Raw genomic sequence first — 17,003 nt, 5'->3', positions numbered from 1 at the left:
TTGTTTGTCTTTTGGTTTTGGTGAGGCAATTGGGGTTAAGTGACTTGCCCAGGGTCACACAGCTAGTAAGTGTCAAGTGTCTGAGGACAGATTTGAACTCAGGTCCTCCTGAATCCAGGGCCGGTGCTCTATCTACTGCACCACCTAGCTGCCCCATAAAGACTTTTTTCTTAAGGGCAGGTAGGTGGTACAGAGGATAGAACACTGGGCCTAGAGTCAGGAAGACCTGAGTTTAAATTTGGCCTAAGACCCCAGGCAAGTGACTTAGCCTCTGTTTGCCTCAGTTTCAGATAAATAATAGCACCTGCCTTCCAAGGTTGTTGTGAGGATATGATGAGATAATAACCATAAAGTGCATAAATGTTTATTATTACAATTTATATTCTCATGATCTATGTGAGTGGAGGTAGGATCTACCAGAGATGAAATAATGGGCACACCAAAGTAGAGGGCAAAAATGGCTGGCAGGAGTGGGTGGGGCAGGGAGGCATATGCTGAGCATGAGAGCCTAGACACACTGACACCTTTCAAACTGGAGGTAGGGGAGAAGAGACACTTCCAATGAGGAGGCTTGCACTCAAATTCCACCTAACCTACTTACTACTTGGGTGACTCAGGGGAAATCACAACTTCTCCAAGTCTGTTTCCTGGTCTGTTGTTGTTCAGTCATTTTGGTCAGGTCTGACTCTTGGTGACTCCCCCCCCCCCCATTTGGGGTTTTCTTGGCAAAGATACTGGAGCGGTTTGCCATTTCCTTCTCTAGCTCATTTTTAAAGATGAGGAAACTGAGGCTAACAGAGGCAAGTGAAAGTGTCAGGCTGGATTTGAATTCAGGAAGATGACTCCAGGCCCAGCACTCTATCCACTGGGCCATCTATGGGAATAATAACGATTATCCTACTTTTTCATAGGACTGTGAGGAAAGTACTTTGCCAAACTTCAAGTGATCCAGAAATATGAGTTATCGTTTTATTGCCTGGAATTAACTTTTGAGACATGTCGTTCTTGCCTCCCCAATTAGACTATAAAAATCTCAGAGGGCCAGAATCTGAGTCATGCTGGCTTGTATTCCCCATCGCACCTAGTGCTATGTTATCGAACAAAGTGGTAGATCAACAGATATTTGTGGACTGAATGAACTGAGAATTTGTGGACTGAATGTGGAGAGATCAAGTGGGGTAGATCAAGAAAAGGGAGGCATGAAGGCAGAGCCTAACACCTGCATTGGCTGTGGTTCTCACCAATCAAAAGGAGTTATCTCCCCATCCCTCCCCCACACCATCTCCATTAGTGGAAGGATTGGTCTGACTTCTAGGAAAGAAGACCATCCCTTACGGAGCTTCACAGTCTGGCACCAACAGGTGTCCTCTCCCAGGTATTAACTTGCAGCTGTTCTCCCCCACTGGGTGGATAAGCCATGAAGCTAAAAATGGGGGTGGAGAGAGATGCTTACTGGACTTCTCTTGAAAAGGGGCTCGATGTGCGAGTGAAGCCTTGGTGAGGGGCATCCCTTATCTGGGACAGAGATGCCCCAGAATGAATGTGTGGGAAAACCTTCTAAGGTTTTGACAACTTCTATCTGCTCCTAAATATTTGGTGATGATAAGTAGTATTTAAATAGTGCTTTGAAGTTTGAAAAGCACCTTGCAAATACTATCTCATTTCATCCTTACAACAACCCTGGGAGATAGGTGCTATTATGATCCCCATATCACAGATGAGAAACTGAGGCAGCCAGAGGTTTAAATAACTTTCCCAGAGTCACACAGCTGGTAACCATCTGAGGATGGATTTGAAATCAAGTCTTCCTGATTCCAGGTCTAGTGCTCTGTCCACTGTGCCATCTCACAGCTGCCACCACTACCACATATTCCTCTAATGGTTTATGAGTTATAGGATTAAAAAACAACAACATACATTCTCTCTTTTAAGCCTCACAGCAACCCTGTATGGCAGGTAAGTTGTGTATATTACCCTCATCTCGGGATGAAGATGAGACCTGTAATTTCATTAGTTATAGGGAACTCCCAGAGACGTAAACTCCCTCTACTAATGTAGGTTGCCACCTTCTCTGCAATTTATATTCTTAGAGAGCTTCCTAGGACATTTGTGAGGTTAAATGACTTGCTTAGGTTCACACAAGTAGTATATGTCAGAAATAGGTCTCGAATCCAGGCCTTCCCGAGTTCCTGAGTTCTCTTCTCATTACACCTCTAATCCCCATAATACAAAGGAGGAAACTGAGGCTCAGAGAAGAGAGGTGATTTGCCTAAAACGTGCCTAAAATCACACAGCCAGTAAACTATGGAACCAGGAAAACAAGCCTATGCTTCTACTTCTAAATCTAATATTCTTTGTTCTTTTTTGTGCAATCTCTACTTTTATTTTTCAATCCTATAAGTAATTATTAAGCACCTTTTGTGTCCCCATTTCCCTTTTTTCTGTCCTCTTCCCTAGGGCAAAGAACTCTGTTTTTAGAGTCCATTTAGAAAAACACATATGTTGTGTGTGGGGGGGGTGGTGGTGGTGGTGGATAGGGAAGGTTAGGAAAAGAAAGGGGAAGAATTGATGACAAGGATTCAGAGCCATAACTAGGGTGGGGTGACTAGTCCATTGTCCTGGGGTACCAAAATTTAAAGGGCACTGACAATATTTTTCCTGGTTCAGCAGGCAGAAACAATTGAACGTAGTGCCTTGTTAACCAGAATAAGTAATTAAAACAGGAAGATACTAGATGGTGCACTTTCTTCTCTATTGGCTGTACTCCAGGTGAGTTCAGCCCAGGTCCAGACTTACCCTGTTCCCTCCTTCACTGGTGCTGTCTCCAGCTGGGCCTTTCAGTATCCTTCCTCTTCCCCTTTCCCTCCTTACTGAATCTGTCTTTAAAAGCTGAAGTGAGGCAGCAAGGTGGTTCAGTGGCTAGAGCAGAAGATCTGCAGTCAAGAAGCCCTGAGTTTGACTCCTACCTCAAACATTTAACAGGTGTGTTACCTGAGCAAGTCATTTCATCTGCCTCAGTTTCCTCATCAGTAAAATAGGAATAATAACAACACCTACCTCACAGATTTGTTGTAAGGAGCAAATGAATTAACATTTATAAAGCTTATTATTATTTTGCACTGTTTGTCCCAGGGGTCATAATCACTGGCTCCATTTCTGCTAGGACATTTCTTTATCCTTTTTAGGAAGTCCACTTCATCTTTCTGCTTTCCCTCAGGGTCCATATGCCCATTGACCCCCTTAGCTCTTAGGATCCCTGATCCCCTCCTTTTTTCTATACTGCCTAGAAACGATAGAAGTGTCTTTTTTGAACTTTGGGAGCGATTGGTGTTTCAGGCTGAATTACTTATACTTTGGGGGTGATGGGAACTGTCTCATTTACTTGTTTGTATTTCTTTATTATTGTGCTTCTAGTGGGAGGTGAGATTATCTCAACACCTAAGGAATTCACAGTATTAGGGGGAGAGGACTAATCACCCATTGAATACTCACTCGGGAAGTTTCCTGACCTGCTGAGAGGAACCTGTGATTGAAAGAATAGACCACTTAGCTCAGCTCAGGTAGGCATAGCCCAGTCTGGACTTGGATATATTCTGAAGGGAAGATACCATTACTCCTCTGGGGCCAAAGCTAAATTGAATGTGAAACTATTCCCAGCCTAGGGGAAATGAGGATGGCCTGGCCTACCCTCCTCGTGGGCATTGTTGTTTAGTTATTCTGTTGTGTTGTCCAATTCTACATGATCCCATTATGGGGTTTTCCTGGCAAAGATCCTGGAGTGGTTTGCCATTTCCTTTTCCGGCTCATTTTAAAGTTGAGGAAACAGGTGAGGCAGAGTTAAATGACTTACCCAGGGTCACACAGCTAGGAAGCATCTGAGCTTGGATTTGAACTCAGGTCTTCCTGACTCCAGACCCACTGCTCTATCCACTGAGCCACCTAGCTACCTCCTCAGGGGTAAGGAATTTTAATTCTAGCATTTTTAAAGTGCTTTAAGACCATTTAATCTAGACTACCTAGTAGATTTCTTATATATTTATACAGTTTAAGGTCTGTGATTCCATCTGTGTAAATAAAATCTCTAAGAATGCAGGTGGCACCTTTCTGTGACTTAGTAGTTGGTCTTAAGGTTGAGAAATGCATCTGCCTGCTGTCAGCCTGGTAACAAGCCTCTTCACATTTGGCTAAGCAGGGACAACAGATTTAGGACCAATCACTGGGCTTCTAATTACTTCATTCTGGTGTACTATTTCCGAATTTGTATATATGCTTTTTCCTTGTAAATAAAGGCTAGAAGACATACTCTGGTGGTATTGAGTGTGTGGAGAAGGAGGGAAATCAACTCTGGGAATGGCTTCCTGGAGATGAGTGCAGCCTCAGCAGCAGAGGAACGTGTGGGTAATTAGGGTTCTGGTGTGGCAGACCACTAAACTCAAGGAGCTGAGCTGCTTTCTTGGGCCAGCAAGGTCCAGGGGCCCCAGTGCTTTGATCAGGGGTTCAGGTATCAGGGAAGTAAGGAGTACAAGATGAAAGAGCCCCATGGAGTTGAAGGTAATCATGGCCCTTTGGGGGGTTGGTGTCCTGGGAAGCCAGCTTCTGGTCAGAGAGGACCAAGGCCCAGGGCTGGCTTCCTCTGCATTGTCTTCATTCTCTCCTATGAAACTGAGGCTTACTAGCACCTGGCCTCTGCAGAAGTAATGTATTTTTTAGACTCCATTCACCAGAAAGATTACTGACCCCAGCTCAAGGCTAGAGGAGAAAGAGAAACACAAAGGGTGTGTGAAGAGGGTTATATGGAGAGAGAGTTGGTAGATTGGATTATTTCCCATGGAGCTGGACATGAGCTGTGGCCTCAATAAAGGACATGTGGTCCCAGCATGTGCTCTGACCCTTTTCTGTGGGAAGCACTCCAGTCTACCACCCTCCCCATACATTTAGAAATGTGGGCCTGCACATTTTTTTTTGTTGTTTAAAAAAATGTCTTCACACTCAAAAAGGTTGGGAACTACTGGGTGAGATGACTGGAAAGGTCTCTTCCAACTCTGATTCAATTGCACAAGCATTTATTTAGTTCTTATTCCATACAGTGCTAGATACTATATCAACAAAGATATCAAATTATACCATCCCTCAAGGAATCTTATTATATCATGTTCCAGGTTAACAAAATTAAGATAACAGACTGAATTCCTAATATTAGAATCATTCTAATAATGATAAAGTGGGGCTGTGGTGAAAGGAACCATTCTGTCCAGAAAACTCCCATTCAAACTCCCCTAACAAAGTAGCCTGGGTTAATTTGTCAGTTTAACACTACATTTTCATGTTCTAGCTCAAGTCCACACTATCATCAAGCTCTTTCAATGCCCTATCAAGACCTTTTCTCAGAAAGCACGATGTACCATAGTAGAAGATTATCAGATTGAGAATAAAAGAGCCTGGTTTTAATTCTAGGTTCAGTTACTATCGTGTGACCTAGAGCAAATCACTTCCTCTCTCTGGGCCACAGCTTGTTGTAAACCCTAAATCCCACTCTATGGATATGATTTTTATTATTTTATTACAGATGAAAGAACTGAGACCAAAAAAGTGACTTGCCTAGGGTCACACACAGACAGTGAACTCACCACAGAGCCGGGATTTGGAATCATGTGACACCTGTAGGGGGGACATGTCCAAATGGGAGAGAGGAAGGCCCTCCAGACATACTTCTTTTTCTTCCCAATTATTCGAATGGGTGTGGCATCCCTTGCAGGGCCCTGGGATCTAGTCATGGTGACTGCACTTTGAGAACCAAAAAAGAGCTGACAATGGGTATTCCTTTCAAAGAGGCTCTTAAAAGTACTTCCTGAAATCAGGAAATCTGGCTGCCACTACTGTAAAGGCCTCTCCCTGATCCATGGGCAGATTTGTACACCAGGCCCCATTTCCCAGCTGCCAGATTGCTGGCCCTCACCATTACCCCCTCGATCCCCCTCCTCTCCCTCACCTGCTCCTGTCCATATCTGCGGCTCCTCTGACTCCCCTCCCCTCCACTGGGGGTGGAGGGAGTCTGGAAGCTTCACCCCATGGTAGAAACTGAGGAAAAGAGCTAGGGGAAGCAGCTGGTCCTGGCGGGTCAGTGGCCAGCAGGTCTGGGGGATTCTGCTAACATATTCCCCACCCCCACCAAATCCTGAGAGTATGAGAATATTTTTGAATCTTTGTTGGGGGAGGTAGGCAGGAGGGAAGGAAGGGGAGGGGGGGCCATGGATCCACCCCTCCGTGTCAGAGCTGGAAATAGAACTGAGCAGCCAGTCTTGGAGAATGAAAATAAACAGCCCCTTCTGTGCTGGATCTTCCCTCCTGCTCTTGTGTTCTGAGGCCCCCAGTGCCACTTCTATCCCTTCCCACATCTTCCTCTGGCCAGGCCGCCCTTTCTCCCCTCTGTCAGTCACTGCCGGATGGCCCAAGTGAAATACAATTAAGATCCTTCCCTTTAGGGGCAGGAGGATTCTGGTCTCTGGCTATGTGACCTTAGGAAACTCAACTCCTTCATTTGTGTCTCAGCTGGCCTTAAGGAAAAGAATTTCTGGCCCCTCTTGGTTTCATGGAAAGATTGAGTGTATAAATCTCAAGGTGGCTGCTTCCTTTCCCCTTAAAAAGGGTGGGAGGAATCTTGAAGATGCCCTCTCTACCTCTGACCCCACAATGACATCCCCAGGAAATAAACTTAGAAGTTTATCCTCCCAAAAAGGGATATAAAACAATGACATTACATTTTATGTTCTGGTTAGAATAACTGGGCATTCCATGAACCTTTGAGAGAACACTCTGCCCCTTTTAGATCTTTCCCCAATTATCCTTGACAAACTAACCGAGATAGGAAGCAAGGAAGGAAAGCACTTGCCTAGGGTCCCACAGTGGGTGTGTCTACACAGAGCCCCAAGAAATAAAGAAAGGCCAATGAAGTATATATAGTAGAGGGGACTGATGAACTATCAGGAAACCTGGCTTTTCGGTCCTTCCTTGACCACTAATTAGCTGGGTGACCTTGAGGAAGTTATGTAACCCAGCTGAACTTAGGTTTCTTCCTCTACAAAATAAAGCTGTTGAACCCTGCCCTACTGACCCCAAAAGTCAGGGGATCCAAAGTTCTGTAAGAAGCAAAAGCTCATAAGAATTGTAGGGAAGTTTATTATTATTTGATGATTTATCCAGGTAATCCTGTCCATGCAGAGTCTACATTGTAGACAGTCTAGATAATTTAAGCCAAATTAATTCATTCTGGGGGTTGGGGTATAGAATTTTCCCTTCCCTATTCTTCCCCTTCCCTCCCCTTTTTCCTTCCTTTCCCTTCTCTTCCCTTATTCCTTCCCTTCCCTTGCCTTCCCCTCCCTTGCCTTCCCTTCTCTTCTTTTTAATTTCAATGGCATAAGGAGGTCTACTAGAGAACTTTCTCTGCCAATGAAGATTGGTACTTTTCTCTTGCCTGGGACACTATGGGGTCAAGTGACTTGTCCAGGGTTACACAATTAGAATTTGTCAATAGCAGGACTTTTGAACCCAGTATTCTCTGACTTTTAGGACAGTTGTCTATGCATTAAGCCATGGTGTTGGAGCAGTAGATAGACTTGGAATCAAGAAGACCTGAATTCAGTGGGTGAGTCACTTAACTTCTCAGCCTCAGTTTCCCCATCTATATGATGGGGGTGATAATAACAGCACCTCTTTCAAAGGGTTGCTATAAGGATCAAATGACAAAGTATGTAAACCTCAAAGCACTATATACATACTGGCTATTATTGTGATCATTTTTATAGATCACATTAATTAGAGGAATTTTCTGATCTCCATTCTACTTCCTGTCAGTGAACCCAGGAACCCAGTACTGTCTTTGCCTTGTAAGTGTGGCTACACAAAAGGCTGCCTGTTCCCAGGGGCCCCCCTCTACTCCACTCATAAGGCGCACCCTAGGGGAAATGGTTTTCCTAAACTTGCAAAGAATAAACTTAGCGCCTAAGGATTAAAACCTGAGGCGACTGCTCCTATCTTGAGCATTTAGGACCAGGTAGGGAGGAGTTTAAGTTTCTCTTGTCTTCCCCATCACTGCCGACTTTCTAGGCCTGGGACTTTAGGGTCGTTGAAGGGAAGCTACATGATGGGACTCCTCAAATATCTGGGAATAGCTGGGGGGTGGGTTGGACTGGAGACTCCTGGTTCTCGTTTGTTTTCTCTCTCTCTCTCTCTCTCTCCCCCCCCCTCCATCTGTCTCTCTGTCTCCGTCTCTGTCTCTGTCTCTCTGTCTCTCTGTCTCTCTGTCTCTCCCCTCTGCCCCCCTTCTTCCCCTCCCCCTTTCTCTCACAAAAGCTCTCTGTACACAGCCACTTCCTCTGGCTGCTGTCTCTGAGCCCAGACGTTATGAGAACCATATGGGGAAAAGAGGGTGGAAGAGAAGGGGGGTGGGGGAAGCAAGCACGTGGCCCCACCCCTCCAGCCTTCATCCTTCTAGACTCACAAGGCTGTGGAAAGTGGGATACTGGAATACCCTTCCCCAAGTGCCTTTACTGGACTCTAAGAGCCAAGGTTCTGGGCCATGCCCAGTGACACAAGGGCCTGCTCCCAGGCACGGAGTTCTGAAGAAGGAGGAAGGTCTGTGGGCTGAGGGCCACTTGCCAAAGGCCAGCAGATTAGTGATGCGGTGAACTGGTATCATCCCACAGCTCACCCTGGACCACTCACTAAGACTTTATCCCCCCACCCCAAACCCCTTGGGTAAGGCCAGCTTCTGAGCAACAGGACTCTTCCCCCAGCTCCCCACGCCCCGAAAGACAACTGATCCAGGGGCTACACCAAGTACCAGCTGGTGAGCCAGACAAATACCCCAAAATACTAGTGGCCAAGAGGAATCAGAGTCTTTCTGTCCTAAGGAAATCCAGGGCAGGTCTTTTTGATCCAGAAAGTTCCTTATGCAGAAGAACCTTAAGTCTTGCCAAGAAGGAGAAATGGTGTTTTTTATGCTCTTGCGCGTGCGTGCGCGCACATACACACACACACACACACACACACAAATGTATGTATACTAACTACATGCATATATTATACATGGGGAATGTTCCTCAGTCAGAGGGACATTAAGTCCTGCCAATAAGGAGATATGGTTACTAATATGTATGTATATGAATAGCATCCATGTATTATGTATGGAGAACATTCTTTAGTCAGAGAGACATTAAGTCTTGCCAATAAGGAGATAAAATTACTCGTGTGCATGTATATGAATGGATGTACACATGAGAGACAAAGTTGGGGGGTGGTGCAGAGTGCCTCCAATGATCCTAACAGGCTTTCCTCCCGTGGCACCCCCCTATACTTCTTTGCCACTGCAAAAGCACATCTTTTTAACACTGAAAGCTTTTTGGGGATCCTGTATGTCTGCAAATAATGGAACTCTCTGCTCTCTATACAAGTGATATTACCAACAATCCCAAAGGTCAAAGAGAAGATGACAAAACAGCCTGTTACCAGCATGGTTTCTGATTGAAAAGGGGTACCCCAGGGGCAGCTAGGTGGCGCAGTGGATAGAGCACCGGCCCTGGAGTCAGGAGTACCTGAGTTCAAATCCGGCTTCAGACACTTAACACTCACTAGCTGTGTGACCCTGGGCAAGTCACTTAACCCTGATTGCCTCACTAAAAAAAAAAAAAAAAAAAACCAGAAAAAAAGAAAAGGGGTAGCCCAGTTAAAAAGGCCATTACCAACAACATGTATGCCCAGAACAGAAGCTTGGCTGGTCCTGGAATAAGACTTAGAGACAACAGACAGCCCAAGTAATATAGTCTCTGCTACCCTACCAATAAAGCACCATTGGCCTCTGGCGACTGGGAAGGGGTCTGCTAGCGTGTAGCAGTCACTTAATAAATGTTAGTGAATTGGGAGCTTCCTCTGTGGAGGATACAGGGGAAAACACAGACAAGAATTACTCAGGATAAGAAATTATGGTAGGAAGTATCCACAGCTAGGAAATCATGAATCTACCAAATGACTGAAGTATTATTAGATTGTACTTTCCTTGAGGATAGAGATTTTTATTTCACTTCTGTATCCTCAGCCTACCACTTAGTAAATGCTTAAGAAATGTTTGTAGCCTTCCTCTCACCCAGAGGTTGGGGGGTACAGGCGTTGATCAGCTTCAGTGCATTTTATTCTCTTCTTATTTCCTTTTTTAGGAAAATAAATTCTTTGTTATAAAGGATAGTACTCTAGAGGGGCAGGGGGAGAGACACAAAGGGAAATCTAGGCAACAGCAAGAAAAAAGACATCAATAAAAATCTATTTTAAAATGTTTGTTGAACAGGATTTTTTTAAAAGGTTTTTTTCCCCCCTCAAATAGTTACAGCACACAAGGCATGGTCTTGGGCTTTTCCAAGTCCAACAAAGTAAGCTGGTAGAGCAAAGGATTTAGAGCTAGGAGAGACTTAGAAATCACAACGTTCAGTTTTAGTTCATTTTACAAAGAGCCAACTGAAATGACTTGCCTAAGGTCACACTCAAACCCAGATCTACAGACACAGGAGCTTTTTTCTACTACACCATGAGGTTTTTCCTTGGAAGAAAGGACATGAAATTAGGAAACTTTTCCACTGGAGGGGACTGGTTCTTCTTATAGCTGGAAGAACCCTAAAAGTAGATGTTTTCCATCTCCCCCAATCTAGGCCTAATCACTTTTCTTCTAGGGTCACCTAATCCTTGCCCAAAAGAAGTTCCCCTGATGTGGAGAGGAGGCAATCAGAGACTATTCTTAGAACTGGAGTGGGACAATACCACTTGTATTTGTGGGATCCAAGAAAAGAAGAGAAGCAAGAGCTAGTTGATATCTATCTTGTCTACCCTCCTGTCCTCATGGTCTTTCTGTTGCAGAGTTTAATGGTCATTCTCTCTGGAGAGAAGCCTAGAACTTTGTAACTTTGGACAAGAGGATACTCAGTCTGGAATTCGCCCTCACCATGATGTCATTGCGGATGGTGGCTGCTGCAGTGTCATAGGGTCAAAACGCTGGTGGGGTGTGGAAGGGAAAGTGCAGGGGGGCAGATGAACCAGGAAGGAAACTCTCTGTTTTGCTATTCTGCACGAAGGCAAAGAAAAACGGAGGTGGAGGGGGTTGGGGATAAAGTGGATGGGGAAGGGAGGAAGACAGGGGAAAGATCAATAGAAAGAAAAAGCATAAGCTGAAATGACGGTGCTAAATAGGAAGAAGATGGGCCCCATTTCAGTAGAGGAACAGAGCACACCATACACACAGAGCAGCTTTTCGACAAGGCTGGAATCCAATATGAATTTGACTGTAAGCTCCTCTATGGGAGGGACTTCATGGTCCTTGTTCAATGTCCTGAACAATTAGCCCTACACAATAAACAACTTTGAGGAACGGAATGGAGACAAGTTGTCTACTCTGAGAGCCCAAGCCTGGATAAGATGAGACTTGGGGAGCACATGTGACTACAAATATGTGAAGGTCCAGCATAGGGAGGAGGAATGACACTTTCACCCCAGCTGTCCTGATACTAGTAACTTCTTTCTGTTTTTTGTTGTTCCAACTTAAAAATAAAATGCAAGTTCTCTGAGGGCAGAGCTGGTTTTGTTTTTCACCTTTTGTAGTCCAGGTTCCTGGGACATAGTAGGTATTTAGTAGGTGCTTTTTGAATAAACGAATGAATGATTGGTCCCAGAAGACAGAGCTAGGTCTGGTGGATAGGAATAACAGAGGAACAAACTTAAGAGCTCAATATAAGAAAAAATAAATAAGGACATACTTCCTGCTCTGAAAGAGTCTATGATCCATTGGAATGTAGGGTGACCTAAAAAGGAGGCCGAACCAGAGGACTATGACCATTGCCAACTCCAGTATTTTATGATTCATTTCCTTGGTGTGTTAAAGAAAGCAATTTTCTCCCAGGTGGGTTCATGGGTCCTATATAAAAGTGAAAAAGATGTTAATTTCCTGATGTCATCTGGGACGGCTTTGACATATGCTAGAAATTTGGGAGATACAAAGCACCAGAAAAAAGCCCATTAGTAGAGAAATGGCTAAAAAAATTGTGGTATATGAATATAATAGAATATCACTATGCTGTCAGGAGCAATGATCATGATGAATTCAGAGAAGCAAGGAAAGACCTACATCAACTGATGCAAAGTGAAGTAAGCACAGCCAGGAAAACCATAGACACAAAAACTACAATAATGGAAACAGAAAGAACAAGACAATGAGAAATGAATGTTGTAAAATTATAAAGACCAAGTTTGGCCCCAAAGAAGAAATAGAAGAAGATTCTTCCCTCCTTATTTGCAGATGTCAAGGTGCATGGGCTTAACACATTGCATATAACAGCAGGGTTTTGGGGTTGTTTTTTGTGTTTTTTTGATGTGTTCATTGGTTTTGGTGAATTTTTTTTCTTTTCTTTCTTTCTTTTAAAAAAATCATTGTTTTAAGGGATAGCTCACTGGGAAGGGAAGAGGTTGAGATCCAGGGGGAAGTTAGGAGTTGTAAAAACAAGATATCAATAAAAATGTTTTTAGAAAAAAAAAACAAAGTGAGAGAGGCAGAGAATACCATCTATGGGCATCCAATCCAACAAACATGTGTCAAGTGCCTACTATATTCAAGGCACTATGTTAGGCATTGGGGATGCAAAGACAAAATGGGAAACATCTCTCAAATATCTTACATTCTACTCAGGGGATGCAAGATCTAAGCATATAGTATATCCACGGTAATTGGAGGAGGGAGAGAGCAAATAACAAGTGTGTGTGTGTGTGTGTGTGTATCTGTGTGTGTGTGTGTGTGTGTGTGTGTGTGTGTGTGTGTGTGGATCAGAATAATTTCATTTGTGGGAGAGGACACATAAGCTGAGCCTGGCCTACTATATGTAGAGCACTGCATACAGAACACAAAGCCATCTGGTAGGCAAGAAGAAAAGGTGAGACTTATGTTAAGGGGGGAAAAAACCTCAACACAAACTCATACATTAAGGGCTCCAGAAATGGGGGTAGGAAGGATTGCATTAGTGTGTTACACCACAGGAATCTGTGATGGACATTTATGAGAACCTTGAACTCAACACCCTTCTCTTGCCTTGCTAACCATGCTGAAATGGCAGCTTTGTTAAATTTTAGGGAATAGGAGAGCTTCAGTGAAGGGGGGACAGAATCTCAAATCAGGCATTTTTCTTCCACATCGGGCTCAGAATGAAGTGTTGGAATTTGGAGGGGGGGGGTGGCGCAGAAATTAAGAGGCTGGACAGGGGACAGAGCACTGAACAGAACGTTCACTGACTGAAAGGGAAGTCGGGTCCTCTTTTCTTAGCAATAGAGTTCTGCTCAGGGGATCTTTGATCTGACGGTTCCTGGTTCTCTCTCTCTGTTTCTTATGGGTTTGGAGAAAAGAAGCCAAGAACTATATTTCACCCAAGGAGGGGGTGAAATTAGCCTATTCCAAGTTGAGTGGGCAAAAAACTCTAAAAGCTCATCCCTGTGTTCGGACACTTCTGTTGAAATGACTAGTCCCTTCTCAGAGCTGCTCCTGCTGCTGCAATTTCCATCTGGAAGGACTCTGAAACTGTAAGGGCTTTGGACCCATAAAGGGGGGGGAAACCCAAATCTCAACCCCTCCCTCCCCCAAAAATCCAACTAGTTATCAGACTCACCACGGCCAGGTTTGGGGTGGAGAAGGTGAGCTCAGAGGCAAATTTCAGCCCTGTCACTCCAGGAGTTTTTTCCCTAGGGACTATCTCACCTCCCCACCTTTCCCCTCAAAGTGGAATCAGTGACAATTAGCTATGGATGGAAAGCATTAGAAGCCAAATCACTTTAGGATGTAGAGTGGAATGGTTTTCCCATGTTATTCCCTCCCTCCACTTTCCCAGGGCTTGTGTCTGTTAGGATTCCCCAGCACAAACACCAGACCAGGACCCACAGATAGGAAGAGATCAAAAATATGAATGACACATGTTCACCACCATAGATAAAGACACACATAAGAACATACTCAAATGGACACGAATAGAATAGGAGTACAGAAGAGAACTCAAAGGGATGCCAGCCCCTGCCTGTCCCCCTCAGAGAAGCAAATATACATATTCAAGGGCATTTTGGCTGAACAGTCATGGCAGGCATGTTTTCTTCTTCCCTGTCCTGCCTTAAAGTTCAAATCTCTGGTACCCAGAGTCACCAGTCACTCAGCAGTGGGGCCACAGCTGTCTCCAACAGTCACTGCCAAACTATTGAGCTGCAAGGAAGTAGGGCAGAGCAAGGCAGCCCCCTACACACATATACACAGTGTCATAGGCCGACCAGTTGTGTCCTGTCAGGAAGCAAACCGTCCCTAAACTCACCCAACCAGAGAGAGATATTACTGTATTGTTCTGAATACAATCTGAGCCAATTATAAGCCAACCCCCAACTCTGGGAAAAGGAAGGTGGGAAAATGGGTTGATTGTGGGGGAGACAAGGGAAGGAAAAGGACTAGGTTGATTCTGTGACAGGCCACAGGGAGGCTTGGATCCTCATCTCTCTGGTTCTCGTTCAACGACTGCCAGTGAATGATCTGCTTAGGAAATCAAGGGGACTGATGTGTTCCCTAAGTCTCTTCTGGATCTTCGAAGACCTCAGATCCCATGAATTTGGTTGTTGGAAGTTAGGTCTGCAGCAATGAAGGGACTTTATGACATTCTTTCTGTAAAACCATCAGTCAGCCTTCTAGAGAGGAGACTAGGGTTACTCAATGAAGAAAGATTTCTCCACAATCTCTTCTGTGCAGAAGCTACTAAAGAAATACTCATTGCTTATCTAGTCTGCCCAGAGGACAGAGGTGAGGGGGAAGGGTGAATGTAGTTAAGGACTTTAATGTGTATATGGATGGATGATGAATGAATGATGAATGCCCATTGGCTTACATGCATATTTAGGTTTTGTGTAAGTTGATTTGCTGCCTGGGGAAGGTAAGAGGAAATAGGAATAGCTCAAATACTTATTTGGATGGACTAAGAGCATTCAGATTTTTAAAGGACAAAAAGCTTAAAGAGGTGGTTTTTTTTTTTTCCTATTTTTTTGACACCCTTTTCCCCCACCCCCATTTCTTTGAAACTAGGTAGAACCTTTCTCCAGGATGAGTTGGCAGGCTTGGGCTCGGGGATAGGGGATGGATGACCCAGGTAGGGAATCCAAACCTCTGGTCACTCCTGTCCGGAGCTCCACTGGGGGGGGGGGGGGGAAGGATTTTCGGGGGTGGGGGTGGGGGGTAGTGAGCTATCAACCAAATCGGCCATCATCTCTCTTCCCCCTTGCTCCCTTCCCAAGTCCAAAGCTACCATGCTAGTCAGGAGGGAAAGGAGACTATCTGATCTGGTGAGCAAGAGCTACCATATCTCTCCCATCCCGAGGCATTGATTGTGGTTTTGGCAAAGTCCCCGGACCCCTTCTTCAATACCCAGAGGCTGATGAATAGAACCTCTCCTACCACTCTCCCTCTAAGTCCAGTGATCCCAGAGAATACCTTTCTCCTTCCCTTTCCCTCATTCAGGAGCTGGAGAATAGCACCTACGGCAGCCTCCCTCCCGGGCACAATTCAGAGAGGTCAATGGCATGCTGTCTTCTCAGTCTGCCAGTCCGTCCTGTCAGAACCACGCTGGAACAGGATGGGACGGGACGGGACGGGATGGAATGGGACGGGATGGGACAGGACGGGATGAGGCAGAAACGACTGTACTCACAGGGTAACGGTGCCATTGGGCAGGAGGCCAGGCTCCGGCGGCTCCGGGAGGTCCCCGCCACTACACACCACTCTCCTTCGAGCCGGGTTGGGTGCGCCGCCGCTCAGTCCTTTGGGCCGCTCTCCCGCACACTTGCAGCTGCGGATCGGCACGGGGCAGCCCCGGGCACCCCCGGACTCCAGGGCCAGCAGCAGCACCAGCAGCAGCAGCAGCAGCACCGCGGCCGCCCCTCGCATCCTGCGGCGCCCGGCGCCCATCAGCCCATCGTCCCTCTCGGGGACGGACAGCGTTGGCACCGGGGTACAACCAGAAGCGGACGCAGACACGGGCTTGGGGGCGGTGGGCTTAGCTGGGGCCGGGGGCGCCCATGGGCCGGGCGGGGAGCCCTAGGCGGAGGAGAGCCCGGGGGTCCCCGCCGCCGCGCCCACGGGGCATGTCCGGCGAGCTCGGGGCCCCTGCCGGTGCGCCCAGGAGGGCAGGACGCGGCTGTCAGAGGGGCTCCGGTTCGGGCTGGCCCCTCCGGTGCGGCCACTGCGCCCTGCTCTCCCCGCCGGGCTGATCCCCTCGGCGGCACTCGCCCACTGCGCACTCCACTGGGAACTAGCGGATAGGGCTGGGCTCCTGCCGCCGCCGCCGCCGCCGCCACCGCTCCGTGCCATGGATGGAGGCAGCTCCGGCGCCTCTCCCACCGCCGCCGCCGCCTCCTGCCCTAGCCCCAGCCCCCTCCTTCCTCCCTCGCTCGCTCCCTCCCCTGCACTGGCCGACCCATCCGCAAGGCCCTAGCGCCTCCCGGATACCCCCGACCAGCCACTGCGCTCTGAACTTCTGACGCCAGGAGTCTGGGGAGCCCTCCAGCGACTCCCCAACATCGTCGCCTTCCCCTGTTGTTCTAGGTTTTTCTTCCCTCCACGTGCCCCCAAGTTCGAGTCCGTGAAGATTCCCCAAGCGCAGACAGGCTGAACTGAATGGACCGCTCCAGCTCTCGAGCCCCCTAAAATGGGAAGGGAAGCATAGTAACCCAGCATCAGAAGAGCCCTTAGAAGTTCACCTAGACCAACTGGGACCCGAGAGGAGAAATCTCCTTTACAATATCCCTGGCAATGTGTCATCTGTGCTCCACTAGAAAATCCCCGAGGATGGTGAACTCATTACTGCCAAGTTAGTGCAATCGAATTGGTTCTCTGAACCCTGGGAGAACATGGCTACACCTTTTGACCAGCCTTGAAATTGATACCTATGTCCTGCACACTCTTC

The 17,003-nt window shown here is 46.5% G+C and overlaps 1 protein-coding gene across 2 annotated transcripts in view; it reads right to left on the bottom strand.

Moving 5' to 3' along the window:
* ADGRA2 (adhesion G protein-coupled receptor A2) overlaps positions 1 to 16,348 on the bottom strand; it is a 61,635-nt gene extending 45,287 nt beyond the window's left edge. For both annotated transcript variants that reach the window (XM_043985679.1, XM_043985681.1), the window contains exon 1: positions 15,750 to 16,348. In XM_043985679.1, the coding sequence (XP_043841614.1) occupies positions 15,750 to 16,006 (257 nt within the window). In that variant the 5' untranslated portion in view covers positions 16,007 to 16,348. The remainder of the gene's footprint in view (positions 1 to 15,749) is intronic.
* Positions 16,349 to 17,003: the final 655 nt, after the last annotated feature.

This window comes from Dromiciops gliroides, chromosome 2 (assembly GCF_019393635.1).
Source record: "Dromiciops gliroides isolate mDroGli1 chromosome 2, mDroGli1.pri, whole genome shotgun sequence".
NCBI lineage: Eukaryota > Metazoa > Chordata > Mammalia > Microbiotheria > Microbiotheriidae > Dromiciops > Dromiciops gliroides.
Note: the sequence above shows the minus strand (reverse complement) of the source record. Positions and strands in the feature narration are given on the sequence as shown.